General features: G+C 40.7%; 1 protein-coding gene across 1 annotated transcript in view; it reads left to right on the top strand.

Annotated features, from left to right (window-relative positions):
• Window positions 1-27,481, top strand: part of LOC104157595 (CLIP-associating protein 1) — a gene marked incomplete at its 5' end in the record, with an annotated part of 78,482 nt that overhangs the window by 20,270 nt on the left and 30,731 nt on the right. Inside the window, 11 exons of the mRNA XM_009694998.1 lie at window positions 15,417-15,569; window positions 16,525-16,598; window positions 17,426-17,518; window positions 18,852-18,997; window positions 19,759-19,894; window positions 20,629-20,699; window positions 21,660-21,719; window positions 22,435-22,512; window positions 25,064-25,231; window positions 26,025-26,074; window positions 27,193-27,363. Coding sequence (XP_009693300.1) covers window positions 15,417-15,569; window positions 16,525-16,598; window positions 17,426-17,518; window positions 18,852-18,997; window positions 19,759-19,894; window positions 20,629-20,699; window positions 21,660-21,719; window positions 22,435-22,512; window positions 25,064-25,231; window positions 26,025-26,074; window positions 27,193-27,363 — 1,200 coding nt within the window. The remainder of the gene's footprint in view (window positions 1-15,416; window positions 15,570-16,524; window positions 16,599-17,425; window positions 17,519-18,851; window positions 18,998-19,758; window positions 19,895-20,628; window positions 20,700-21,659; window positions 21,720-22,434; window positions 22,513-25,063; window positions 25,232-26,024; window positions 26,075-27,192; window positions 27,364-27,481) is intronic.

Here is a 27,481-nt window from a genome sequence, read left to right as displayed (position 1 = left end):
TGCTCAGTTGTCAGTAACAGCTGTTGACAGACAGCAGTGCCCTATGAGTGCTCCCTGTTAGTTGTGGTTAAACAACAAGGTACCAGCAGCCTATATTGCATGTTAAAAATTACTGAATTGGGTGGAGAAAGATTTGTGTGGTTTTTTTCTTCTGCAACCCAGTCTGCTGACATTTTCTGATACGCTACTACTGATACACTTTTCTGTTTTCCTTCGGTTCACATCTTTATAGACTATAGTCAATTGTTCATGCTAATTTTTTTATGTTAGTTCTTCATACTGATTCTTCAGATAGTCTAAGCAATGCCTAGAAAGAACTGCTAATAATAAAAGCTTGCTAATTGGTACTCATATCTGCCTCCACTTTCACACCTCCTCTGTGCTATTACCACTTCCATACCCAATAGTGTTTGAGTCAGAGAGTTTGTGAGCGTTTTTAAATGTGCCAACAGATCATAATCCTGCCTGTCAAAGTGTGTATTAACACTTAGTTACATGTAGCATAACATTGACATGGTCACTCCTTTCGATAATTTGCGTTATCTCTTGTGTATGATACTGATTTAGTCATTTAGTACACCTTGGTACTTTCCAGAGCCTATTTCTGTCTCCCAAGACTTTAACTTGGGCAATGTACATCAAGTATCATATTAAAGTTCTATGCTGGTTACTTAGTTGTGTGCATTGCTTGACCACAGCAAGATCGAAAATAACTGCTGTGCTGGCAGTAAGAATGACTTGCTTGAGTGTCCTGCCTTTATCTGATAACTGTTTTCCTCCTTTCTAAAAAAAAAAAAAAATCTTATTCCACTCCAAATTAGCGAGTAAATTTAGAATATGGACGGATGGTGCCTGATGGCAGCCAGATGGAGGGAAGAACCTCATAATAAGGGAGAACCATAATTTCCTGGTAGACTCCTCAGAGTTGGCAGGAAAAGTTGCGAGGGCATGGGATCTGCATAGGTGATGCTGAAACAAGTTGGGACTTGAAAAGAAAGGTTTCACTGTGTTGGGTAATCTCTGTATTTCAGGCAAGTAATAAAAACTATGTAAGTTTTAAGGTTTGTGAATTTTAAGCTTTAGGGTGAATTGTACATCCTAGAACTGAAATAAAAGTAGGGACTGTTCATCTTAACTTGCATATTTGTGATTTTCTTTACTATTTGACACAGTATTTAACAAAGCAGAAACACAGTGATGTAATGGAGTGACTCCTTGTGACTTAAGCGTAAACGGCCTGGTGAGAAGGGGACAGCTTGTTTCTAGGAGCTGAGTCTTTATACAGGCTAGACTTGCAGTTTGGGAACAAAGTGTAAATGTCGTGTATGAAGGGAATTAGCTCTCTACAGGGTAGACAAATCAGTGCAAGGGGGAAGAAGCTGCTGTCTAATTTGTCTGTTTGAATTATCAATGCGGTGATCTTTCAGAGTCACAGATGTACAAAATGGCTGTGTTAGCCAGACTTGCCTTAGGGACAGGGGAGATCTCAAGCTGTTTAGAAAATGATTCCTTTTATTAATAAAGTGTTGTTTTCTTTTTGACTTGTTTACTCCTTTCTAGTCTTACATGGAGGCAAGTGTGCCTGTATGAAACCAGAAATCTATATAGATGGAAGTCAGTTGTGTTAACCTGTGAGACTGGGATGGAGGTTTTCTTTGCATCTGCATAGATTTGAGATTCCTTATGACTGTTCAGATTTGGGGTCTTTAGCTTCATAAATGCCACAGTTGGCTGTTGATGTTGCCTCACTTAATGATTTCAGTGTCTTTTCCGAATGAGAAAAGATGGTAGGACTTAAACCAGTAGTGCTCACCACCTTGTCTGAATCTTGTTCTACATCAGCTACTCTAAGTTGACAGAATCACCTGTGAGAAGGTGTCACTGCTAAGGAAAGATGAGTGATTTTGATTACCCCCCTGCCCCCAGCAGTGGTGAAAATGGGTAAGGCAGGCTTTCTCTGCAGTCAGCATTCCCAGCTTCTGCATGGGAACCTCTTTGTATTTTAATGTCTCCAATTCCATTTAGGTCAGTATTTGTTCTATGAAGTCTGTAATGGCTAAATCCGGAGTAAGACATTTAACTGGGTTGTGATTGACGTTTATATTCTTTGTGGTAAATGTGAATGATTCTGGTCAGCTTAACTTTATTTAGGGCTAAGTTAAATTATATTACCTTGCATTTGCTGTAGCTTAAGAGCAGCACAAGGGCTGTTACCGTGGCTCAGCTGGTGTCTTATAACTTGTTAAGCAGCAATAATTTGATCATGAGTCTGAATTCTGAAGCAAATTCATCCTTCGTTTTTTACTTGACAGACTTTGCCTTTGAACCAGAGGAGATCTTTTGCCTGCTTGTAAATATGTTTATTTATATCTTCCACCACCTCTTACCAAGTTCTGAACTTTGATTTAAACCAAGTGGCTAAGGTCAAAATTAGCCTGCCCTTAGTCTGTTTGTTTAGCTCTTCTTGTGAGTAAGGTAGTCTCAAGGTTAGAGTGAAGTGGTGTAGGAGATACAGCAGAGGAACTTGTAGAATTCAGGTCAGATGAATTGAGATTTTACTGGTCTGTTGCACCACGTTTTCCAATTCTGATTTCCTAATTGATCCTGACTGATCTTTTTATTTGATAAGTAAGTATCTTTCTATGGAGAAACTGAATTCTTTCATCATTCTTTCATGGATGTAGCAGCTGTGGAAGTCTTCTACTGTGCACACAATATATGGGAGGAAAAAGGATGATTACTAAAGAACTCAAATGACCAGCTATGGCATCAAAGTCAATTATTCAGTCCCATTTGGGACCAACTTTCAGTCATGGCAGAAAACTTTGGATGGCTGGGCGACAGGCTTTAGTTTTACCTAGGTACAGAGACCTGAGGATGGTTGAAAAAGGATGGTGAGCCATCGGGAGAAAGTGAATAGCACCATTGATGGAGGCCAAAGAAGAATGGGTTAGGCAGGATTATGTTAAGCAGACTGATTAGGACACAAGTAGTTGCATTTCTTTTAATTGCTGTTTCTTTAAAGTAAAGGGAGGAGGAACTTTGTGCTTATTTTTCCTCTATATAAAATCTGCATAACAGTAATTATTTTTAACTATGCTCTGACTGCATTATTTTTATTGTAAGCTCTTTGAGAAAAATGCTTTTTTCTTTGCAGCACATTGGATCCCCCTGCTTGCTCAGGGTTTCACATTGGCTTTGAAATATCAGTATCATATTTAGTAGTCTAAAGTCATTAATGACAAAAGGAATGAAAGTTTCAGCAGTGTATTGACTCATCTTTGTATTTCCTCCCCCTCCGCCCCCAAATAGGACTGCTTTGTTTGCTGTACCTAATGATGATGTTTGTTTATGGGGGAGGAATGTGGATGAAGGAGCTTAGATCTATCTTTTGTTTTAAAGGAGTTGGGGGATTAAACAAGCTTCAGGAAAACAGAAGCCTTGCTGACTGTTAATATTTTATAAGCTGTGACACATTTTTGGCTTTGGAACCTCTTTCCCATGATTTTTTTCCCTGAGGCAGTGGTTTGCTTAAAATGCAGCTTTGAAGGGGGGGGGTGAAGGCCTGAGAAACTGATGTGTCTCAGGAATTGTAGCTTTCCACTTGTCGATGAGGAATTCAAATTGTGCCTATATTTGAAGCAATATTATATATGAATTTAATTCTTTTAGATTCCCTTATCCAACCACATGGAAACCATATACTGTACTGAAGTGTCTGTTGAATAGACCACTACTTGGTGTACTAAAACCTCTCCATGCTTATTTGAAATCACATGGAAGGATATCTGAGATACTTGCTTATTTTTTAAGATACTGGTCAAGTTCTACACGCTCTTGCATTCACCTCCATCCCCAATGTGTAGAGCTGGAATCAGAATTTAGCCTAGCGTGATAGTGATTAAATAAAGGAAATCCTGTACTCTGATACATCTTCTGGCGTTTGCTCCGATTCTGACTTTTCTACATGACCTAGAGTCAACCTATTTGTGTGTGTTTTGCCTCTGTTTCCACTGTGAAAAAAACCCAAACAAACAAAAAAAGCAAAACAAAAAAAAACCCCAAACAAAACCCAAAAACCTAATCCTATCTAGATCATACACAAAGAAATCTGTGCCAGGTTAGAAGTAATCATTATTGAAAATCAATTCTAAAAGTTACTGTACAAGCATTTTTTCTCTAAAAGTAAAACATATCTTGCTGCTCTGAGGTTGGGTACTTTTTTCAAACCAATCATTAGAGCCCAAAATGTTTTCATAATCTGTTATCTACTAATTCATGCTTTTCTTCTAAAAAAAGAACATTTCCAAAGTTACTATTGAAGTCACTGATCTTGAGTGTGGTTTCACTGCTTTTTCTACAATGATCCTGGGAAATGTAAAATGCTAGTTATTCAGTTACTTGGTTTTTATCCACAGTGTCTCAAAAGAGAGTAAACAAAATGGGCTTGATTGTGGGCAAACCATTGCTTCTCTCTGCCAATATTTACCAAAATGAGTGTGATGTGGGTAGGGAATAGATACTTCTCACCAGCTCTAATGGGATGCTATCTTAGCGGCTGGAGTTGAATATGCTTACGTAGGAATTATGAAAGCTTGCATGGGCTGTAAACTTTGGCACTGGCATAAAGATGCTGAAGTGTGGTTTGCAAGATCCTGTGTGCACCCAGCTTATCAAAACTAGGCTCTGCTTGCTTGCTTGCATAGAGTTGAATTGAGGTGATGGTGGGGCAAGAATCCTCCTCCTCTGAATGCTAGTTTTCTTAGTTAGGAGTAGGCAGAAATGTTTCCTTTTTAGTGCATCAGGAGAGCGCTGATACAGCCAGTCAGTACTACTAAATACTCCAGAGCAAGAATCAGCATCAAGTCAGGTTCCCCGTCCCTTTCTCTTGCTAACAGCTGCAGTGGATGCTCTGGAGAACGTACGGCCAACTCTTTAACCTAGGAGCAATTGTCCCAGGAGCTCCTGAAGCCATTGCCAGGCATGTTTTCTGTCAGAAGCGTCTCAGACCACTGTTTGGTTACCACTTGTAGATACAGAGCATAGCCTTAGTCATAAAATCCAACTTGGATTTATTTTTAGGTGAACAAAACTTGTCTGTACGCTTTGCTTCCATATGTGCCTTCACAGTCTGTAGTAACGTGCATCTTTATAAAGATGAAGCATTTACTTATGGTAGAAATTCCTGGTCATCATGCTGGTTATACCGGTTGTAGTTGATAATCTTTCTCAAGATACATATAGGCTGTGGAGTCACTACCCATTGCTCCCTAGTTTTATTTTCGTGATTGTTCTTTTGCCTTAGCCACCTGCAGTTTTAGACATTCTTATCTCATGGTTATTGCCCTACTGAGCATTTTACGGTATTTTAAATGGTTATCTAATTAAAGTATATGAATTATGCATCAGGCCAGGCATTCTGGGTGGAGTCATTGATGTGTAATGTGCCTAACACTGTACATTTTTTGCAGATGTAGTACCTATGTTCTTGCATTAGCCTTTAACCAGGCAGATGAATGTCTTGGGACAGAAGCCCTGGTTTCTGTTTTTGTGGCTGTATAGGAGATGTAGGCTGACAACCTCGGTTTTTTCCTTCATTGTTCAGGAATAACTGCACAAGCTGTGTTTCTCGGCTTGGAGGGCACTGCTTGAAAAGTTTAGGATGCCCCATCTCATAGGAGGGTCATCCCCTGGCAAATGCAAAGTGCTGGGCAACGTGTTGCCTGTTACTGATTATAAACACACCTAAAGAAGGTCTTGGACACGACTGGTGCTACAGCTTCCCCAGGTCCCTTCAACACATCCTACTGGCTTAACTTCACCAACCCAGCTATCCTCTGAGACCTGTCCCAAAGGGAAACAAGGCTGCAGTTCGGCATGTTTATCTCCTTGTAGGTTGTTCTAGAAAGCTTTCTGCTGCAGGACTTGTGTGCAGTAGCTGGCTTTGCACCAGGGAGGTGGTTCTGTGGTGACTGGAAGTGGGGTGTCCTGCAGCATTTGTGCCCCCCGCCTCCCCGAAATGTGCTCTACATAACTTGAGGCAGTAAGATGCTTTTGGGCTTTTTGTAACAGTGCTTTGTCCTAAAAATGTCAGGATGCTCTTTCCTTCCTAATACGCTCTGCGTGCTGGTTGTCAGTGCTTTACACCTTGGTGTGCTGCGTGTAGAGAAAATGAGCAGCCTTTCAGGAAGGAATAAATGATAGCAATATAAAATGCAATTTCCTTTTGTTGACAATGATACATGTTAAGGCAGTCAGCATCTAGGTGAGCTACGCTTGTGATAATTACCTGAGTCGGCAGAGGGATTTGTGCAGGGAATGCCAGTTGGGGAGTGCAGGCTGGAGAAGATGCCTTTTCCTATGATGTCATGGCAGCAGATGGTGCTGATAGCTGGAAGCCTGAACCTGGCCTGTGGGACTGGAGGCACCTAATGGGCGGCACGCGGTGCTTCTGTCCTTCGAGGCTGAAAAGCATCTGTCCATTTAAAGGCTTCAGACTCCTGGTGTGCCTCTTAATTCATTTTATATAGGATATAGGCAGTCCAGGTAAGACAAAACTTCACGTGTCGATTCTGCAGGTATCTTGCTTTTCCATACGAGTTTTGGTAAATAAAACCCAAGCTGTGGTCAGCAGATGTCTCTCTGGCAGCTCAGTTTAGCTCCATCCTTGGTAGCTGCCTTTCTGTAGCATTGCTGGGTACCAACCCTGTGAAATACAGAGAACTCGATTTCGAGTGTGGCTAAGCTTCAAGCAACCTGTCAAGAACACCTACATTAAAGCATTTTTTTTTCTAGTGCCTTGTGATGCAATTTCTAGTTTTTCCGAGCCATTTGCAAATATCCTTTTTTGAATATGTATAAACCAGTTTTGAAGATAATATTGGGAAAACAAGAAAATGTTTGGGATGCTACTCACACCTTTAAGTGGGAGGGAGAAAGTGATTTAGAAAGAAATCCGTATGTTTAGGAATGGAGCTTAATCCAGATTCTGGCAAAGGCCTGAAGTCTTCACACACTTGAGAATGTCCTTCAGCAGCTCTGTTTCAGTTTACTCACATGTTAAAATAACAACAAATACTTTTGGCTGCTGTTGAATGACTGTGCCTTTTAACCACATTTATATCATTTTTAGATCAAGTACTGTGCAAGGTTGACCATAGACCCAGGCAAAGGAAGGGGTAGTGGATGTAGTGTGGATGGGCAGTAGCTGGGTGATGCCACTGCCCATTTTGCCTACTGCCTGAATTTCTGACAGAGCGGAGGCTCTGCTGCAAGCACAGGGAGTCCAGGCTGTTGCCCTAAGTTTTCCGACAAGTGCAGAGAGCCGGCTAAAACATGGAGGCAAGGGCGAGGAGGGGAAAGGTTGATTGCTTGCTCTTCAACCTGACGCATCCCTGCCATGTCTGTGTACGGAGATGGTGCCTGAGGGAGCTCCTGTGCTTCTGCAGAATTGAATTTTACTGTCGTGTTAACAAAGGCAGAAGAATTTGCTTTCTTTTATATAATTATTTGCCTGAATAATTAAACTTTTGTAAAGCTGAAGAGAAACCTTGACATTGGTACTGTGCAGCACACAGAATTAATATTAAAATGAAAAACAGTGTGCTTTGTCTACTCTTCAGGAATGAAGATGGGTTCCTGCAGCTATACCAGTCCTGCAATAAGGCCACTAATTCCTGTGGTTCTGGAAAAAGCTATCTTCTGACTCTAAAAGATCCCCTTGGTCCATCCTGTATAAATAGCCTTTCTCATTGATTGGTATCTCTAGGGTTCAGGGTATCTGACCCACTTTGCATTTTTATCTGTGAAGATGAAGCTGACAGGAGCACTGTGAGGAGGGAGTAATGTCTGTGCTTGGGGCTGCTGCTGGCGTGTTTCTACCCGCTGCAATTTAAAGGGTATTTTCAAGGGTCCAGAACAAAAAAGAGGCAGCACCCCCAAGTGCAGTCAGCAGGGAAGGCTGTGGTAGTGAAACACAGTAATAACACTCTGTTGTGGAGTGTTTAGCAGACTGAAATAGTTGGTGTGTTTGTGAAAGGCTGTGTTCAGAGTTAATCATGTCTCTGTACAGACAGCCTGGCTATGAACAGTGGGTGGGTGCCCTGCAGGGCCTGATAATGGACCTCTGGGTGACAGGAGGGGTAGCTGCAGGGTAGGGAAAAGCTGGTTTTGCTCTTTCAATTTAAACTTTATGTAAATGTGGGCTTTTGGGGTGGGTATGTTTTTCCAAGGTATGTGTTGTGGGTTTCCTGATGCTCTTGAGGTCTGGGGGAAAGCTGTGTGGCTGGCTGGAAAGGGCACTGTGGGAATATTGTATTTCCAAAGGTGACTTCAAGGAAAACAGATCTTTACCTTTTTCTCTTCTAATTTTTTTTTTTTTTGCCTTGTGTTCATGTCTCTATCTGTCTCGAGTATTACTTTTTTTTTTTAATCAGTATGGGGCAAAGGCTGTGTCTGTGCAGCTCCTAGCACATGGGTTTGTGATTCTTGTTTAGGTGTCTGTATGAACTGTACTAAACTAATTAGTGAAACTAATAAATCCTGGCTATTTTTATTGATTTATCTCAGCTTTCAGTGCTTTTGTGAACTCTTTTGGATGTTTGAGCCCTTGTTCCTTCACTCTGTATAATCGCTATTTTGTTGTCTCCTATGGGTACTTAATTTTACAAAGCTTGTAGGAATGTGAAACCTTTGTACCGCCTCTTTTCTAAATCTACTTAAAGCTAATGGAAACTTTCATATGGCTGAAAACTGTGTGAATGAAAGTTTCACTCACTCTTAAAAAAAAAAAATCCCATTTCCAGGTGCATTAGTTTCATGAACAGAAGTTTCCAAAAAGCACTTTGTCTGCTGTGTTCTTAGTTGTGTTAATGCTTATACACTATTGGAGAGTGCGTGCTGTGGCTTGTTAACATGATGACATCAATATTGTGAACCTTATAGTTTTAAAAATCATATTTTGAAGCAAACAGGATCATAAATATTGAATCCTTTTTACTTGTCTCTTGTTTTCAAGTCTTTAAGGCTCTCTTGCTCTCAAGCTTCCCCACAGCCATCATGGATACAACTTAAATTGGAGCCATCTGAGTCCAGGATTGAAAATTGTAATATCCCTCGGAAAAGTAACTTGAATCATTCATGAGTTGCATGATTTTGGATTGGTCTTCTGCAGGGAGATTTTGTCTGACTTACTAGGCTGGTCCTTGAGAGCAGATTTTGAATGTTGCCAGGGCTATTGCTTATTCTCTCAGGTGGAAAGCAAATTCCAAATTCTATATGTGGATTGTGTCTGCTTAGTCTGGCGTTGGATGTGGTCAGGTCAGGGTGTACATCAATTTCCTCAGTTAACTTTATCATACTGGAATTGGTTTCATAGATGTAGGATTCCTCACTAAATGTGCTTTATTTACTATTGCTATGCCTGCCCAATTGTTTTTCTGTTTACAGAGGGATAGCAGACATGAATACACTGAAATTGCAGTAGTTACGGGCTTGGGACTGAGCAGGATGTGTATCAGAACAACTGCCTGTGTAAATATGATGTATTTGGAGCAGAAAATAATTCCAAGTGTTGCTTCTTTCAGGAATCATCTTTCCCTTTGTGATAGCGGTTGAAGACCTGCAGCTTCGTTAGCTCATAATTAGACAGAATGAGGCAGCAGCCAAGATGATGAGTGTCACCTTTCCTAGCTAAGGAAGGAAAACTGAAACATTTTGGATTAAAGAAAAGCATGTGGATGTTGGAAGGATTATTAAAATAAAAAGCATTTGTCCACTTATCTGGCATGACATTCTTGGCTTGGGTCTCCAAGTACCTCCTTACCTGTGGCTGATGGCAGCTGTATTGCTTATTATATTTATTACAGTCATAAATATATTGTCTAGATTTACACCATAGAAACCTTATTCAGAAGACAAACTCCCACCCACAATTATACGTATTCTAGTTTAAATGGGGCAACGTATGTAAGCTAAAAGAAAGAAGCCAAGGTAATGGTGATACGCAGATCCTTGCAGACACAATCATTGCTGTGGCTGGCTCAGTCCTGGTGAGCCCTTGGAGGGAGGTCGGGTTTTTGGGAATTCATTTCAAAGCCAGTTGTGAAGGACGGTGAGGTGGTTCATTGAACAGTGCTAGAAGGCAGCAGCTGAGGTGGGCTGGGGCTGGGGCTGGTAGCTGGGTCAGCGTGGGAGAACTGGACCCAACGGGAGAGGAGGGGCACTGGGGGGGGGTGGCTGACCGGGGTCAATGAGCCCAAGCAGGTGGGGTTTTAAAGGCTCAAAACACTGCCTGGTGTGGAGGGAGGGGAAGGAGAGGCTGTGACTGGAGCCAGGAGAGAGCAGCTGTGAAACTGTGGGAGATGGCCAAGTGAGAAACCCTAATGATGTGTTGTGCCTGCGTACTTCTGCTTGTGGCTGCAACTCCTCTTTTTTTTTAAACATTTCATCCTGCTGGGGAGCATATACATGCCCATTTATATTTATTGGGTTCATAAACTCATTTTCCTGGAGAAATTTATACAGTACCTACTTTGGAGTTGGTCAGGGTTGCAGCTAAGCCATACATGGGTTTGGTGTGTGCTAATGGGAAGAGGCATTTAATGTTGGGTGAAGCTGCTTCTCTTGGAGGCTTGTGGGACACCCGCAGAGAGGAGTGGACAGTGCTCATGTCCTACCGGAGTCACGGCTGGAGAATGGGGGTGCTGGACGCTGGTCTTGGGGGAGAGCATGAGCTGAGGTGTCCAAGGGGTATCTGTCTCAAAAACATTGACCAACGCACAGAGGGTCGTGTCTGGAAAAAAGGAGTAAAGAGGAGCATAGCCTGCTTTCTTCGTCATTGGTGGGTTTGCCAGTGCATATTCTCAGCTTTTACAGGGGGCTGTCAGATCTTCAGGGAATTGGTCTTTGCCGACCTAGTAGGGGTTGAGCACGGGGTTTCGATGCGCTGAAATGTATGTCAGCTTTAGCAGTTGTGTGTCTGCTCCTGGTACAGGATGCCATGTGGTAGGTGGGAAGGCAGGTTTCTCCAGTGCTGTCCACCTTCATCTGCACCTGAAAGGGAGATTCTCATGAGAGAGGTGCAGGTGAGACTTGCAACTTGTATCCATCTTGCATATTTCAGCTGCACTGACACTTGGAGATGGGACACATGATAAATGGGCACAGCACGGCCAGAGCAAGTTTGGTACCTTGCAGAGTCAGACCTGAAGATCAGAGCAGGGCATCTTTGTTAGGAACAAACGTAATTGTAAGCTTTTCTCCCAATTTGTAGTCACTACAGAGTAGTTTTCTTCTCTAAAGCTTACAGAGAAGTAACTAAAAGATTTGAATCTGACATCTTAAAGTTTTTAAAAGCCAGAAAGCATCTCCTTTCATTGGAAAGGAATTTTGAGACTCAATTACTTTCCTTTAAAAGGTCCTAGGCTGGCAGTTCAGGCAGGGGAAACGCTGGCCCATGTTTACTGTGATTCCTGAACGGCTAGCACAGTCTCTTCTCCCCATTTTACACCTTGCCCAGACCTGAAGGGGTTACGTTTTAAAATGAATAATGACTAAATTTATTCGTCATGGACAAATGATGACAGCTGTTGAGATGCTCCTGTTAGCGCTTCCCAGGGGATAAAGTCAGGCTGGTTCCTAGTGCAAGCCAGCCTAGCCAGGCGACTCAGCTCATCTTCGTCTCAGATTATTTGTCCCGGGTTCCCCTTGCTAGCAGGGAATTTCATTCCTAGAAGTGAACCAAAGTTTCCTGGGCTGAAATGGGTGTTGATGAGAATCCTGCAGAGCTACAGTCTCTGTGAAGCCATAGCTGTTTAAATCCACGTGTGAAGACAGCATGCTTAATGAATACGAAGGGCAATGATTGATTATGTTCTGGACTGAAAGCCGCGGCGCTCTGTGAAGCAGTGTTACATCTGGGCACGCTATGGAAAAGATGAAGGAATGTTGAGGAAGCTTATTTGCAGAAGGATATGTACTTGTAAGCTATTTCTTTTCTTCTTAAATAATGTAAAGGAATTGAAAAATGTAAAGCAAATTGTGTTCTCTGTTTCTCTGAGACAGCGGTGGTGAGCAGACAAAGGCCTCTTTTATAAGGGCATGTCTCTGACGGAGGGTACTGTATGGCCCTTATAAATGAGCACTGGGGGGGTTCTTGGGATGGGAGAACATCAATGGTTATTTAATGTTAGAATGTGGCACTGATTCTGCTTCAGTGCACCTCTGCTGGAGTCATGAGTTACACCCATGCCGAATTCACCACCTCGTGATTTGCAGATAGGCTGCAAAAAATATGATGCTAGTTCAAATGGTTATTGTGAACAGGAGTCGGGGGGGGTGTGGGGGGTGTGAGGCTTTTTAATGATAGTGTATAGTAGCTTGTTCTTTCTCTTTTTTTCTGTACTCCCATGTTCAGGTTTCTCTCTGTTCTTTGTTTCGCTTTCTGTCCTGCACACGTGCTGCTGGAAGACTTGATGTGCAGTTCTGAATGTGGTGCTGTCATTCTGCACTGCTCAGATGAGAAAATGCTGTTTGGGTTATTGAAGGGATGTTCTGATTTGATAAATAGGTAATGCTTAGTTTGTAGACTTAATGAACAGGAAGATGCGATTGTAATCCAAACATCCCCAAAACTGTGGGTGGGCTGGTTGGTTTTTTGGAGTGTTGTTTTTTTTGCTAATACTCAGAAAAACCTGTCTTAAATTAAAATGATAGTTTATTTAATAGCTAAAATGCTACAGAAGTGCAATCCTTTTAATATCTGGTTTTTTTAATTTTTATTTATTATATGAAATAGCAAACCACACCCTCTTCTCCCTTCAGAGGAGTGAGGCTTTAAAAATGCAGATACAAAAGGAAATGAGTTAACTAAGACTGCGTCTAGATAGCCTGAAATGCATCTCAGGGAGAATTTTATTATGAGATGAAAGTGGTTTTGAAGTAGTAAAGTATCTTTTGTTTTGAATATGACTGACTTTCTCTTGGCTGGTTTTATATATATAAATGACAAGTAATAATTTGCTTAGTATCTATATGGGAGGTTTTGAAATAAATGCAATTGGGGCAAATTTTGCTTGGAAGTTTTTGTGTTCAAGGTCTGTATAAGTCTTTCAGCATCACTTAAACCCCTTCCTAGAGGTTTCAGAGGTTACACATTTTAAAGTCTGTTTTGATCTGCCATGACCTTCTGTGCAACTCTTACTGAAGTAATTCCTGTTTGAACTAGACTGTATCTTCTAGGAAAAAAAAAATTTCAATCTTGCTTTTTAAGAACTGCATGTGGTAGAACTTGCTGGGTGACACACCTCCTAACCTTGCAGAGTCAGTCCTGTAATTATTGCAAAAAAATGGAGGGGGGGGAAGGGGAGGGGAAAAAGGCAATTCAGAATTTAATTTGTTTTTAACCTACAGCCAGTGGCCTTGTTGTATATTTTTTCTGTTATGTGAGAAACAATATTCATAAATCACACTGGAATACTATGTTAATAAATCTTGAGTTGCTGCATTAACACAGAATATAATCAAGCAACTTGTTAAGAATCTGGCCATGCTAAACAGTCTCCTGAAGTGAATTTTCATTTAATTGAATTAAAAACATATTGTCCAATCCTTTAATCATTCTCATCGTTCTTCCCTGAGCTCTTTTCAAATTATTTTTGAATTATATATGTCAGAACATGACCAGTGTCAATAAGGAAGTAGCACAGTCTCCATGGCTGCCTTAGGGCACTGTGTTAGAGAGAGAGACCACGTCCTAAATGTGGCGTATGTTCTTAGCTGAGTGACCTTAAATTTCTTGATGTTAAAGTTCATATGTTCACTTTTGTCTTGTTTGCTTTTGCCTGAACACCAGTCCAAATACCTGTTACTCTGTTACCACTTTCCTTTAGATATTCTTTTTTCTAGCCTTTTCCCATAGTCCAAGACTACTTGAACATCAAAATTAAGGGGAGAGGTTTCCTTGGTCACCTTTCTTAACTTGTTGGATGCTGCTGTTTGCCTGCCATTTCAGTGTTCTGCTGTGATGGGAGTATGGCATCGTGTGCACGGGTGTATATCAGAAATGCTGGTTTTAGGGTTTTTGATGATCTGTGATGGTTCTCCTACGTCCGGCTGCTAATAAGCCAATACCACTTAGGGCAGGGAAAGCTCCTTAATGCCGTTGGGCTGAGGACAATACAGGGTTTTCTTTCTATTCTTTTGCCTCCCCTAGAATATGTCTCTACTGTTATCGATTTATTTTCTTACTTTTAGAAAGCTCAACCTGTATTGAGTTTCGCTCATTAGTGTCTAACTAGGAGCCTGTATTTCCTACTAGATGTTCCCAGGTGCTTTCCTGAATAGGGATGGATTAAAGCACCTGCTTGAGCCTTTGCCAGGTGAAATTTTGCAAAGGAAATGTTCCTGAACCAGTGGAGAGTGGGTGTGTACCTTCGACTGTTGGAGAGGGATGGACATGCAGCAGGTCTCAAATCTTGAATGAAGTGTTAATGTGGAGAAGCTAAGTGATGGGGACTGAGGTGGCTTTCTGACCTCAATAAATAATGCGTGCCACCTATATCAGCTGTCCAAACACTTTGTCACCTTTCAGCCTAAGCTGGTTTTTAAAGTGGATTAGCTAATCTATGTAAAACTGCAATATAAGCACTCCTTTGGAATTGAAGTGACCTTCACTGGGAATCAAAGTGACTGTAATTCATTTTAAGTTAATTTATGTTCATGTTTGGAGGTAGAGGCTGCGGTTCCCTTTGGATGTACGCAGAAGATTCAGTAAGTTTTAATGCACCTTATGTTTATGGTTTGTATGAATTTGTAGTAACTTTTTCTATTTCCTTGTGAAGAATCCCTGGTGATCATTGAAGAAGTTAAAGTGGATTTGTAGCTCTGGATGGGTCTGTGATTAATGATCTGTGGTTTATCAACATCATGGGTGTTGCCATGCGATCTTTCCTGGGTTACCCTATTTACTCTCGGTCTGGTGCAGGCAGTTAGCAGGGCAGCCTGTGCTGCCTCATCCCATCCACACTTGGCTCTTGGATTTGCGTAATGGTCTTAGTTTCACTACAGCCCATCGCAAAATAGCTCTGAGAGGCATAAACTTCAGAGATACAGACTGTGGACACCCCAAGTATTGTCTGTGGCTTACATCTATCTGCTGTAGATTTGAAGTTTATTCTTTTTATCTGAATGCATTCACTGAAATGCTTTATAACATAGTGGCTGCAATAGCCAAGGCTTGGGTTCAGCGGCCTGATGGTCATTCGTGAACAACTGGATTTCTTGCATGAAGACACTGCTGAGATGAGAGCTGGCGGAGCAGACCTGAGCATGCGGCACGTTTGCCATTGTGTGGGCATGTTCCTTGGGACGTCCCTTTGCTTCATCAGACTTACAGCCGAGTGTGCTTTTTTTGGCAGATAAAATTTTTGACGATGAAGACTCTGTGGATGGGAACAGACCTTCCTCAGCTAGCTCCTCTACATCTTCAAAGGCCCCTGCAAACTCGCGCAGAGTTGGAATGGGGACTACCCGCAGACTTGGGTCTGCAGCTCTGGGCTCCAAGTCTTCAAGTAAGCCGATAGCATATATGAATTGACCTTCATGTCGAGTATTTGTAGTGTTCATGTTTGAGCTTATTGCAAGGACTTCCAGACTGGCCCCCAGCATCCGGTAACACGTTTTTCCTTATGAAATCATTACATGTATGTTGTCTGCATGCCATGACCAAACTTTGGTAGGATGAATCTCCAAGTGGTCCCCACATCCCTATAATGCATTTTGCATTTGTGGAAAGTTGAATCTGTGTGGTTGTGCACTGAGGGCTATGAGTAAATCATGTCAGTGTTGCCATGTGTAGATTTTTGCATTTATAGCTTCAAATCTTTAGCTGAACTGAGACAGGCTGCTTACAGCTACATGCTAAACTTCAGCCCATGCAGTCTAAAACTGATGCATTGACTTTCTTGCAAGACCTTTGGACACTGCTAGTATTGAAGGTGCAGAAAGAAAACTGAGCAGTAATTCTGAATGCGAGCAATAATTCTACATTGGATTATGATTCTACATGTGACCTAGAGAAATGGAGAAAGTTCCCTATATCAGACAGTCTCTAATCTGATTAGTATTCCGGAGACTATTTGTCTTCCTTATCATTTGTCGGTTTGTGAACCTGTCAGATCTGCATCTTCATCTATTATAGATAGGATTAAATCCTTTAAAATAAAATCTCCCATATAATTAAGTAAATATTCCCTTTCATCTTTCAGACTGTGTCCCCTAACTGTTGTGTGACTACTGTAATGACTTCCCTAATGTGCCCTCTGTGCCTAGGAGTTGAAGGACGCTGTGAATGGCTGGTCTGTGCCTGGCATTGAATTTCCCTGTCTCTGCTTTCATTACATCTGCAGCACTCTGAGACTGCATGGATAGTGAACTTCCTCCTGATTAGGTGCCTTGATAGCTGGTGGTTTCTTAATTGATTCTTTTGTTGATAAGATTGAAAAGGCTTTTTCATTTGTATGTCAGCAGCCAAAGAGGGAGCAGGTGCTGTGGATGAAGAAGACTTCATTAAGGCATTTGAAGATGTCCCAACGGTTCAAGTAAGTAGAATGACATGTTAAAACACACAGTACTAAAAAGCAGAAGATGGATGTAGGATCTAGTCCTAGTCACTGTCAAACTGTGCTTCGTTGTGATGGTGACAAATTTTCTTTAAGGGGAAGGCAGGTTAGAGTTGGAGGGAGGCAAGTTTTAAATGATGGTATCTGCCAGTATTTTGTGTGAAACCCTCAGAAGTGGAGGGAATGGGGGTGGGAGGATTGTGATAGAGGTATCACAGGAGTGGACGTGGAGCTGGAACTGAATGTGCATGCTGCACAGTGCAGTCTGGTCAAACAGAAACTTAAGTCAGCAGAAGCATCTCTAAATTTCATCTGTACCATCTGGGAACTGAAAGCAATAAAGGTGACTTGGGTCTCTGGGACTGCTGCTGTTGTGAGTGCAACAACTGGACAGTGCATCTTTGTTGATAGATTTAGCTGGATAGCTGAGATGTGTCACCTATCCCCCTCTTCTTCACCAGAGCTTTGTTTTTGGGACAGCTGAACAGCACATGTATCCACTTGTGGTCTTCTGTAAGTTTTGACTGATATAGTCACTAGTAGCTGCAGGAGTGGTACTTAAAATTGTGAAAATACAGTAGAATAGTAAAAGATGATCCTTTAATCATCTTGTGGTCATTTAATAATTTTTTGATTGCAGAAAATAGGTGTAAATTCTTTGCATTATGTAAAGCTAGCTGTGTCCAAGGCTAGCACGTGACATTTAAGCATTGAGGAGCAAAGGACATAGGAATGTAGTTGGGAAGTGATCTGATTTTCTGGAGTAACTCTTGCATTATGATGCTACTGTGTATTTAAATTTGCAGATTTATTCCAGCCGGGATCTTGAGGAATCCATAAACAAAATAAGAGAGATACTATCAGATGATAAGCACGACTGGGAACAGAGAGTTTCCGCAGTAAGTAGTGAGCTTAGATATGAACTCTACTAATATAATGGATATTAATCCTATGATGAGAGTACTGGGAGAACCTCAGAATAAGGCTAGAATGTAGTTGAAGTGGTGAGCATCTGTTATGTTCCCCCAAGCTTTGGGGAAATACTTCCTTATGAGACAGAATTTAAACCACATCTGTGAAGGAAAATGCTATTTGATATACAAGAATCTGTTGAGACAGCATCAGGTTGAACTGGAAGTCATGCAGCAAATCCAGATATAAAGCTAGAAATTTGCTAGCAGATACTGAAATCAAAATGTCAAAAGTGGTATTCAGAATATCTTAAAACTTCCTAATGAGGCAGAAAGTCACTTTGCTTATAGAGAACTTACTTATACTTTTGCAAAAGGAGGTGTAAAATAATTCAGAAGGAATTTACACACGTTTTGAATAAAGAAACATGATTGTGGGAAATGTGGAAGTGGAAAATCAGACGAGTTATATGCATGCCAAGACTGAGTTATGTTTACTGAGGTGAGCTATGTTTTCATGATATGAATAGATGGATGATCTTGTCTACACAGTAGACTTTCATCACTGGTGTAGCAACTTTGACATGTCTGTCAAATGCTGTATAACAGATCTGAGTGGCAAACTGTGCTGATTCAGCTTACTTCAGGTTTTTTTTTGTTTGCTGTACTGGGTAACAGTGAGCTTAAATCAAGGCACTGTACAGATGCATCAGTATACATGAGGGCCTGTGAAGGTGTCCAAAAGAATGTCTATAGTATGAAATGGTGTAGTGTTAATAGAAAATTTCCCATTTTGATGGGGTCAGGGTTCCACTTCTAGTAGAGCTAGATAATTATTTTAATGAAGTCAATGGACATATTCTAGGTATAAATCAGTATTACTCAGATCTGAGTATGAGCCATGCCCTTTAAGTCTAGTCATCTTTTGAATACAATAGTCAGCTGTGAGAGGATCTAAGCTTTAGAAATGGTTGTAAATAGGTGGTTTCTAAGGGGAATAGAGAAGAACCTTCAAGATATCTTTTGGCTTAAAAAGTGATGTTTGGGTTATTAACAATACAATTTAAGTAGCTGTATGCAACACTTCTGGATTTCTATAACAGCTAGCATGTTTATATGATTGTACTTAGTATGTTAACCTGTGAGTTGAATATAAGATCTGAAATAATAAAATTGCTTGGACTTTGAGAACAGAGTTCCTCAACGCATGTTGAGGAACAATTGTACAAGCACCCTGGAAACCAAGTATCAGCCCTGAACATAACTGTCCTTGTATTCATTGCTCATTAACAGTCACTGCTTTCTTTTGTGGTGCTAACAGTTGAAAAAGATTCGCTCCTTGCTTTTGGCTGGAGCTGCAGAATATGATAACTTCTTCCAACACTTAAGACTTTTGGATGGAGCGTTTAAATTATCGGCTAAAGATCTGCGATCTCAAGTAGTACGAGAGGCTTGTATCACGTTGGGGTAAGTTTACTTTCTAAATACGCTTGAAATGTGTTATATTAAAAAGGAACAGACACTGGTTAAAACACATTTAGGATGTAACTAATGCTACTGGTACTACATAGTTGTAGGTAGAACATGATTTTGCTACAGCTGTTTAAAACTACGTCCATGTAGGCCATTAATTGTAGTTCTCCCAAACTGTGTTCCTGAGTTTTAAATAGTGCTGATTTGAGATATGCTGAATGAATGAGCAAGCTATGCATTTGTGCACTGAGCAGGAAAGGACTGAACAAAGTGGAACATGTGTATGTTTTTTTCTGGTTTGGATTGAGCTAGTTTTTATTTTTGATGTTTATCCTTTGTGAAACGCTTCAAGAAAAAGGATAGTGCAGTGTTTCTAAGCTTTTTTGACATTTGTGCGTATTAAGGCAAAATAGACAGTTTCAGAGGAACTGTAATATAAACTAACAAGTTCAGAAAAATACTTTGTTTCAGCATGATACCACTCGTTTGATAATAAATTTTTAGCTGTGCTAGTTACTTTATTTTATGCTGAACTTACTGTTTCTCAGAATTCAGATGAGTATACAACACAAGTTTGAAATGAAAGTAAAGGAACTTGTTTTTGAAACATGGTGTTCTCTGTCCTTTGGAGTTGGAGAGGAGGTGACAGTTGCAAAGGCTGATATGTCAGATGTGCTTATGTCAGATGTTCTGTAGAAGTCTGACTCGCTTAATCCTCAGCACACTTACCAGCATGACTTCATTCTGTTTTTCAGACATTTGTCATCAGTTCTGGGAAACAAGTTTGATCATGGGGCAGAAGCCATCATGCCAACAATTTTTAATCTAATTCCGAATAGTGCCAAAGTCATGGCTACTTCTGGTGTTGTAGCAGTTAGATTAATCATTCGAGTAAGTATACATCAAAAGAGAACACTGTTATAATTTCCAAATATGATGGTGTTTCTGAAGAAATATGAATGTTGCTGCAATAAAAATTGGATTAAGTGCCTAATCTAATTTTCTGATTGTGCTGGGCTTGGCTACCTTCAGATGTCATGCAGCCTTGTGCAGATGATGATAGTTAAGCCCTGCCAAAATAGTAGGAAAAATGTTTCTTTGCAGAGTAAGATATTTCTGTCCCTCTAAGAGCTGAGCAAACTTTTTTCTTTGAATGGGTTTTAAACCTTCCTTGCAGGATAGATTCATCCTCTCAATTATGCTCTAAAACTCCTCACAGACAGTGCACGTTTCCTAAAACCATTAGGTCACAGAGGAGACTTCTGCCTGGTGATTCATTGGGGAAGCTGTAGATAGCCTGATATCTCTCAAGTTGTCACCACTGACAGTTTAGATCCTCTTGCAGTGACTTCAGCTCCTTCACTCACTGGAGCCTATCATTACAGAAGAAAATAAAATATGTGTTAAAGGTATGTTAACAGATAAAATATAAAACATTTTTAATATAAAAATATCTGTCCCTATCTGTTAGTGTTCCTTTATTTAGCAGTTCTATTTTTAAGACTTGAACAAAAATAAATATCTGCATACTGGGCTCAGATGGCTGAAAGAGATGGCCTTTTGTTCCATGGATCTGTGGCATAAAGATTTCTTCCTGTTTTTATTGTTTGTTTTTTTTCTTCTAGCATACGCATATCCCTCGATTAATACCCATCATAACCAGTAATTGTACCTCCAAGTCTGTTGCAGTTAGAAGGTAAGCGTTTAGTATGGATTTATTCTCTTTTTTAGCAGTAAGTAGGTTCACATGTACTTTCTGATAACATTAATGTGTTTGTTTTAATTCATGAAAAGGGTTGATATACATTCTCTCCCATGAGTTGGGATCAAATTCAAAGTTGACGATCTTGTATAAACCGCAGCTCTGCAGAGAAGAAAAGGCACTTTTCCACAGAGAGAAACATTTTTTAAACTAATCTTTATGCTTGCATATCATTATAACATCATATTATTTTGACTTCTTCACAGACACATTCCTGTTCCCCATGACTAGCTGTTACAGTGACACATTTTCTTTGAGCCAGCCAGCAGAAGTAGTGTTTTGTGGTAGCATCATGTGGAAGTTGGACTGGATATTCTAATGTCCTTTCTGCACTTAAAATCTAAGTGTACTTCAGTCTGCTGCCTCACTGGGAGACTCTTACCTGGTCCACGTATATTAGTTCTCTTCTAGTTAAACAAAAAGAAGGGCTTTGTGGTTGCTGAATTTGGTGACAAACCTTTAACAAGTGACAGCACACTTGTGCCTTAGTCTCTTGAAATGAGGAAGTGAGATTAAAGTTGAAAAGATCTGTCTCCACATGAAGCTAAATGTGAAGTTTCTGTGTGAAGCCTCAGCTAACCAGGTACAAAGTTATCATTAGCATGGATCTTCAGGGCCTGTGTCCTGTTTAACGAAAAAGGGGGCTTTCTGGATTGTTTCAAGTCAAACCCTCTCTTCAGACTTCTCTGTAGTGAGCTGCCTTGAGTTACTACCTCAGACTTTATTAATGGTGTTTGTAGAGATGTTGATGTTTTTATCAGGCTCATTACTGAATTCTCATGTCCCAAAAAGCTTCATAACAAAAGATAACTGTTGTTTAGAGGCGTGTAGGGCGAAGTCAGTGTGCCTCTGTTAACTTAGACAACTCAGTGTTTCTTCTCTTTGTTCTCGCAGGCGCTGTTTTGAATTTTTAGACTTGTTGTTGCAGGAGTGGCAAACACACTCCCTAGAAAGGTAAGCTTTGAAAACAAGTGGATTAATGCTCTCCTACTTATGTCTGGGGAGGTTAATCTTGGAGAAAGGGTAATCCAGGAGGTGAGACTATATCAGGTAGCTCTAGTAGAGATATTTTTGTCACAAAAAACCCCCATGTACATATGTGCACACACACCATTTGTCCCTGTAGTTCTGGCAGTCAGAGTTCGGTGAGTCTGTCTCCTATGCCAACCTTGGAAAACCTGGCTGAGTGAATCCCTGAACTCAGTAGGTTTTTTAAAATTTTTTTTTTTTCCTTTTGCACCCTAAAGTGAGATTATGAGATAAAGGCTACAACACATCTGTCAGGAGCTTCTGAGGCTTCTACAGTACTTCAGGCAAATGAACACTGAACATAATTATGGCTTAAGAGCCTGGGACACAATTTCCTTAGCCCTAGACTGCACAAGGCTATTTAAGTGTTAAGAGTGTTTTGACACCCAGGCAGTTTCAATAGCTAACTAAAGACTGACCTATGAAGAATCCTGCTTGCCTTTTCCTAGTCGGCAGCGTGGGTGAAATAAAACTGACTAGTGAGAGTAAATAAAGGCTCCAAAGGATCTTACATGGAAATGGAAGGATGTGATGAACTATTTGTTCTTGGAGACCAAGGCAAAAAATCAAATTAGTACTTTGTTTATAAGTGTGGCACATCTTTCTGGACTGCTGGGTAATGTTTTCCTTCTTATTTCAGACACATATCGGTGTTAGCTGAAACGATAAAGAAAGGAATTCATGATGCAGACTCTGAAGCCAGAATAGAGGCAAGAAAGTAAGTGGAAGCTGTTGTTGGTGTCTCTTCTTCCTCCCCTTATTTACCCCTATTGTGTTGTGGGTCAGTGCTGTTGTATGTTGGAGGCTGAAGTCCAGACAGGTTACATTCTCCTGGCAGTTGATTCCAGCTTTCCCTTGGCTTCAGTGGGAGTGTGTTAGGAGATGTCATACGAGGTAATCACATGGGTCTGAGTTATATATATATCGCAACTTCTGATGGTGCTTGTTTCACTTTGTTCTTATAATATTTTGTTGTCTGTTTATCTATCTGAGCAGGTAAAATGCTTACCCGAATTGTTCAAGAGTCTAGAGTCAAGAACTAGTAACCTTGTGTTTCTTTTTCATGTTTGAGTTGCTCGCAGTTAAATGAGATTTCTTCTGTTTGGTACAAAAATACTATTACTTCTGATATATTTTTTTTCTTTTCTTTTTGACCTGTATTCAAGACTTAGAATGGAGTAACACTGGGCACAATTATAAATTGGGAGAGGATTGGCTGGAGAGCAGCCCTGCAGAAAGGGATCTGGGGATGCTGGCTGACAGCAGCTCAATGTGAGTCAGCCGTGTGCCCTGGCAGCCAGGAGGGCAAACGCACCCTGGGGTGTATCAAACACAGCATCACCAGCAGGTCAAGACAGGTGATTATCCTGCTGTATTCAGCATTGGTGCGGCCTCACATTGAATACTGTGTGCAGTTCTGGGCCCCACAATTAAAGAAGGATGTGAAGGTCCTTGAATGTGTCCAGAGAAGGGCTACAAAGCTGGTGAAAGGACTGGAAGGCACGTCCTGTGAGGAGCAGCTGAGGACTTAGAGCTTGTCTAGTTTGGGAAAAAGGAGGAGATGTCATTGTTCTCTACAGCTCCCTGAGGAGGGGAAGTGGAGAGGGAGGTGCTGAGCTCTTCTCCCTGGGATCCAGTGATAGGACACAGGGGAATGGTTCGAAGCTGCACCAGGGGAGGTTTAGACTGGACATTAGGAAGCATTTCTTTACCGAGAGGGTGGTCAAACACTGGAACAGGCTTCCTAGAGAGGTGGTGGATGCCCCAAGCCTGTCAGTGTTTAAGAGACATTTGGACACTGCCCTTAGCAACATGCTTTAACTTTTGGTCAACCCTGAAGTGGTCAGCCAGCTGGACTAGATGATCGTTGTAGGTCCCTTCCAACTGAAATAGTCTGTTCTATTGTTATTTGCTCCTCTTGAAATAAAAGTCATTGTGCTAGTACATTGCTAAATGGTATCCTAAATTGAGGAAATATTTTATGACACTGAAATAATATCTTTGTGTGTATCTCTAGGAACTTTAATATTTGCAATTACTTTTCTTCTGTTGAACTTCTCTTGCGTTTCCATTAACATGATTGTACGTAGGGTAGTACGCTGATATAGTAGGATCATGCTCTTCAGAACACTACAGGAATATTTTTCTTCAGAAAGAGGGTGCTGTAAAACATGAAATCAATGAACAATAAATTTTATTAATCTAAATGCTATGTTATAAGCAGAGCTGTTTCGCAGTAGGACTCTTTAAATCCTTTTGAAAGAGAACTCGTCCATCACTGAAAAATACAGTAGGCACTGAGACTTCACAGCAGGTGACTAGTTATGCTGATTAGACTGCAAGGAGAATGGCATGAGACTTCAGAGAGCATGCTTAATTCTCTCTTCCCATGTTTCTTAATTAGCAGTGTGGCTAATTGTGAGACAGAAATTTGTTTCCTTCTAGTGATATGAGAATGCATGTGACTTCTCTGAAGCTCTGAGGACTGGCTTTCACACACAAACAATTCTTGATTCATTTTAGCTAATGATCTTATTCTTAAACTGCCTGTTAGCTGCCCCCTGAAAAGTGCTGAGAGTCTTCGTCTCCTTTGTGACGAGAGTGAATGGTGTTTAGCGGTCAGCCAGGAGATTCAGACCGGAGAAGAATTCTTCTCTGATCTTAAAATGCTCTTTTATTTTCAGCATGGTGCTGACTGGAAGTCTATAGGAGCATCTCTTCCCTTTTCCTTGTTATTTCTTCTCAAAAAGACAGACAACAACCTCAACTCAATGCAGATTTGTTTCTGCAGCATTGTGGGAGAGCTGTTTCTTAAACTTGAAGAAGAAAACACCACCAGCTGGTTCCTTCCTAAATTGGGCCCATGCATGTCTGTTCTGTGTTTGGCATGGTTTTGAAGTAGCGATTGAGCACCCAGTCCCAAACTAGTATCAGTCTAGTGGGTTTACCATCTCCTGTGTGTGGTAGGAAGACAGGATGAAGGTTTCTTGTGTAATAAAGCTTTGTTGGCTGCTTGTGTTTCTACAATGCACCATTTTGGTGCATTCCTCTCTTCTTATTTTTACTTGGTTTGTCTTCTCTGTGACCAATACAGTGGGTTGAAGAAAGTGATACGTCTTAAGTGTGTCATAGGAGCAGTAGATGGTTGAAATAACTGGGCTAATGAGCCCACTAATGCCAGTAGTGAAAAGGGCTCTGACTGTACCTGTGCTCCATGGCCCCCTAAAGGACGACAAGGAAATGCTCACAATATTGTGCATTGTTTCCAGGTGTTACTGGGGTTTCCACAGTCACTTCAGCCGAGAGGCGGAGCATTTGTACCACACCTTGGAGTCTTCCTACCAGAAGGCCCTGCAGTCACATTTGAAGAACTCTGACAGCATTGTGTCCTTGCCACAGTCGGATCGCTCTTCCTCCAGCTCCCAGGAGAGTCTCAAGTAAGTCCTTTGGTGTTGCTACTTCTCGATTTAAACAACTGGAGATAGCTCCATTGAATTGGAGGGAGCCATCACATTGCTTTGTCTCATCTGGTCATCATTTGACCTCAACACTTGGTTACCCCAAAATTTATTTTTTAGCTAACATTGTATTGCAATAAAAAGCCAGCAAAACCCATTACTGTTTTTTTAAAAAAAAAATAAAATAATTATCTTGACTCTATAAATAATTTTCTAGGGAGCTTTTTGTGGTCAGCAGATACTGTTAGACATTCCTTCCAGGTGTGCTTAAAACAATGCTTGGATTGAAATTCTATGTTTGGCATTAATCCTAGAGGTGTAAGCTTGCCTCTGTGCATATAAGAGAAAAAAAAACGGACTGAACTAAATTTGAGTTAACTGCAAATCAATATGTAACTCTTCTATTGAATGTATGTATTTTAGCTTCTCTTAGAGATACAGTCAACTTAGGCTTGAAATGTTTGCAATTTAAGTGTAAGACCTATACAAAAAATATCTGTAACGTACTGGTATAACATTTTTAATCTACAAAAAGTGTTCTTAATTCTCTTACTGCTTAAATAATGTGCATAATAATTTTTTTCTTAGTGACTTTGTAAAGAATTTCATGGTGGTGCTGTGTTTATTCTTAAACAGTATGCTTTGTTAGTCTATTCCTGTATATAAATAACTTCCTATTAACTCAATTGTATACTAAGGGAACAGAGTAGCACCGAGTAGATGACTATGAAATACTAATTTTGTTTTAATAAATATTTATATTAACTTCTAGCCGTCCATTATCTGCCAAAAGAAGTCCTACTGGAAGTACTACATCTAGAGGTGAGAATGGGAGATGAAAAATGCTCAGGTGTTGCTGAGGAAGTGTGGTGAATTAGAATAAAAAATTCAGACACTGAGATATGCAAAGAACAACTTTGATCACTGCTTACTGCTCCTTAAAATGGCAACTTAGTATGTAAAATTAGTTTTGGGTTGTACACCACATTCTGTGCATCAATTGCCGATATAATGATGCTTTTGAAAGTTAATAAATCTGTTATTGCTTGCACCTGAAGGGAAGGCTAAAAAAAAGCCTTGAAAATTGTAACCAAGATATGTTTAGCTGTGCAATAGCTGGAATAAACTACTGCTGATGCTAAGACATACAACTACATAGCCTAATGGTGCATTCAGCTTTACAATTTTTTCATTTATTCTCTGTGGTTTCAGCACTTACTGGAGGCATCGTCTGCACAGAAATGCTACAGTGTTCAATTCCATCTCATTGCTAATGTTTTTACTGTCGGATGGAATATTTAGGTGCAGCTTTTCTGTCCTCAGTAAATGCATGCAATAATCTAAATAATAAGTTTTAATACAGAATATAATAGACAAAACTTTGTTGGTAGAAGATAAGCTGCCTTCTACACCTGACCAAGATCGGGTTCTGGCTTGATTGTGCACACAGATGCATATTTGCTTGCAGCTGAATAGTCAAGCTTCATGCTTAAGAGGGTAAGCGTAAACAAGTGATGGGAACAGCAGTCCTCATGAGAAGATGAAATGTTGGGAAGGAAGACAGTAGAACCTGGACTGAAGGACCTGCAGGTCTGTTTTGGCTAGCAACTCGCAAGCTGGTTGATGGGTACTGTGGTTGAACTTTCCCATCCTAGGTTCTGTTAGGAATTTCTTTATTACTGGCCTGGCAGCCTTTTTGATCTTGACATTTAGGTTAGTGTCTGATAAAGTTCTTAGAGGTAGCATCAGGTCAGCATTAAATATCTTTGCAGGCAGTGCGGGGAAGTCCACGTTGCCCTGATAAAGCATTCTTAGTTGAAGTATTTCAGTGCCAGCAGGGAGTGTTGAAAATAATACATTAAACTGCTTGTCAGGCTCTTTGAAGCACAGAGCTCAAAAATTAATCTTCTTTATTCTGGATCTCCCACTCCCATCTGCAGCATCTACAGTAAGTACAAAATCTGTGTCAACACCAGGATCTCTGCAGCGATCCCGCAGTGACGTCGATGTGAATGCAGCAGCTAGTGCCAAGTCAAAAGTGACGTCTTCTGGAGCATCCACCCCCTTCAGTTCTGCTGCAGCCTTGCCCCCAGGCTCATACGCATCACTAGGTAAATCTACATGTTCTTCTACTCTTGCAGTTAGCTTTCTTTACTAGCAGAAAGTGCCTCATAGTTTTATTTGAATATTTAACTAGAAGAACATATCTCTGAGATAGTTACCAGATAT

The sequence above is a fragment of the Cariama cristata genome, unplaced genomic scaffold (genome assembly GCF_000690535.1).
Source record: "Cariama cristata isolate BGI_N322 unplaced genomic scaffold, ASM69053v1 scaffold2452, whole genome shotgun sequence".
NCBI lineage: Eukaryota > Metazoa > Chordata > Aves > Cariamiformes > Cariamidae > Cariama > Cariama cristata.
This window is presented reverse-complemented; position numbering and strand designations above follow the sequence as displayed.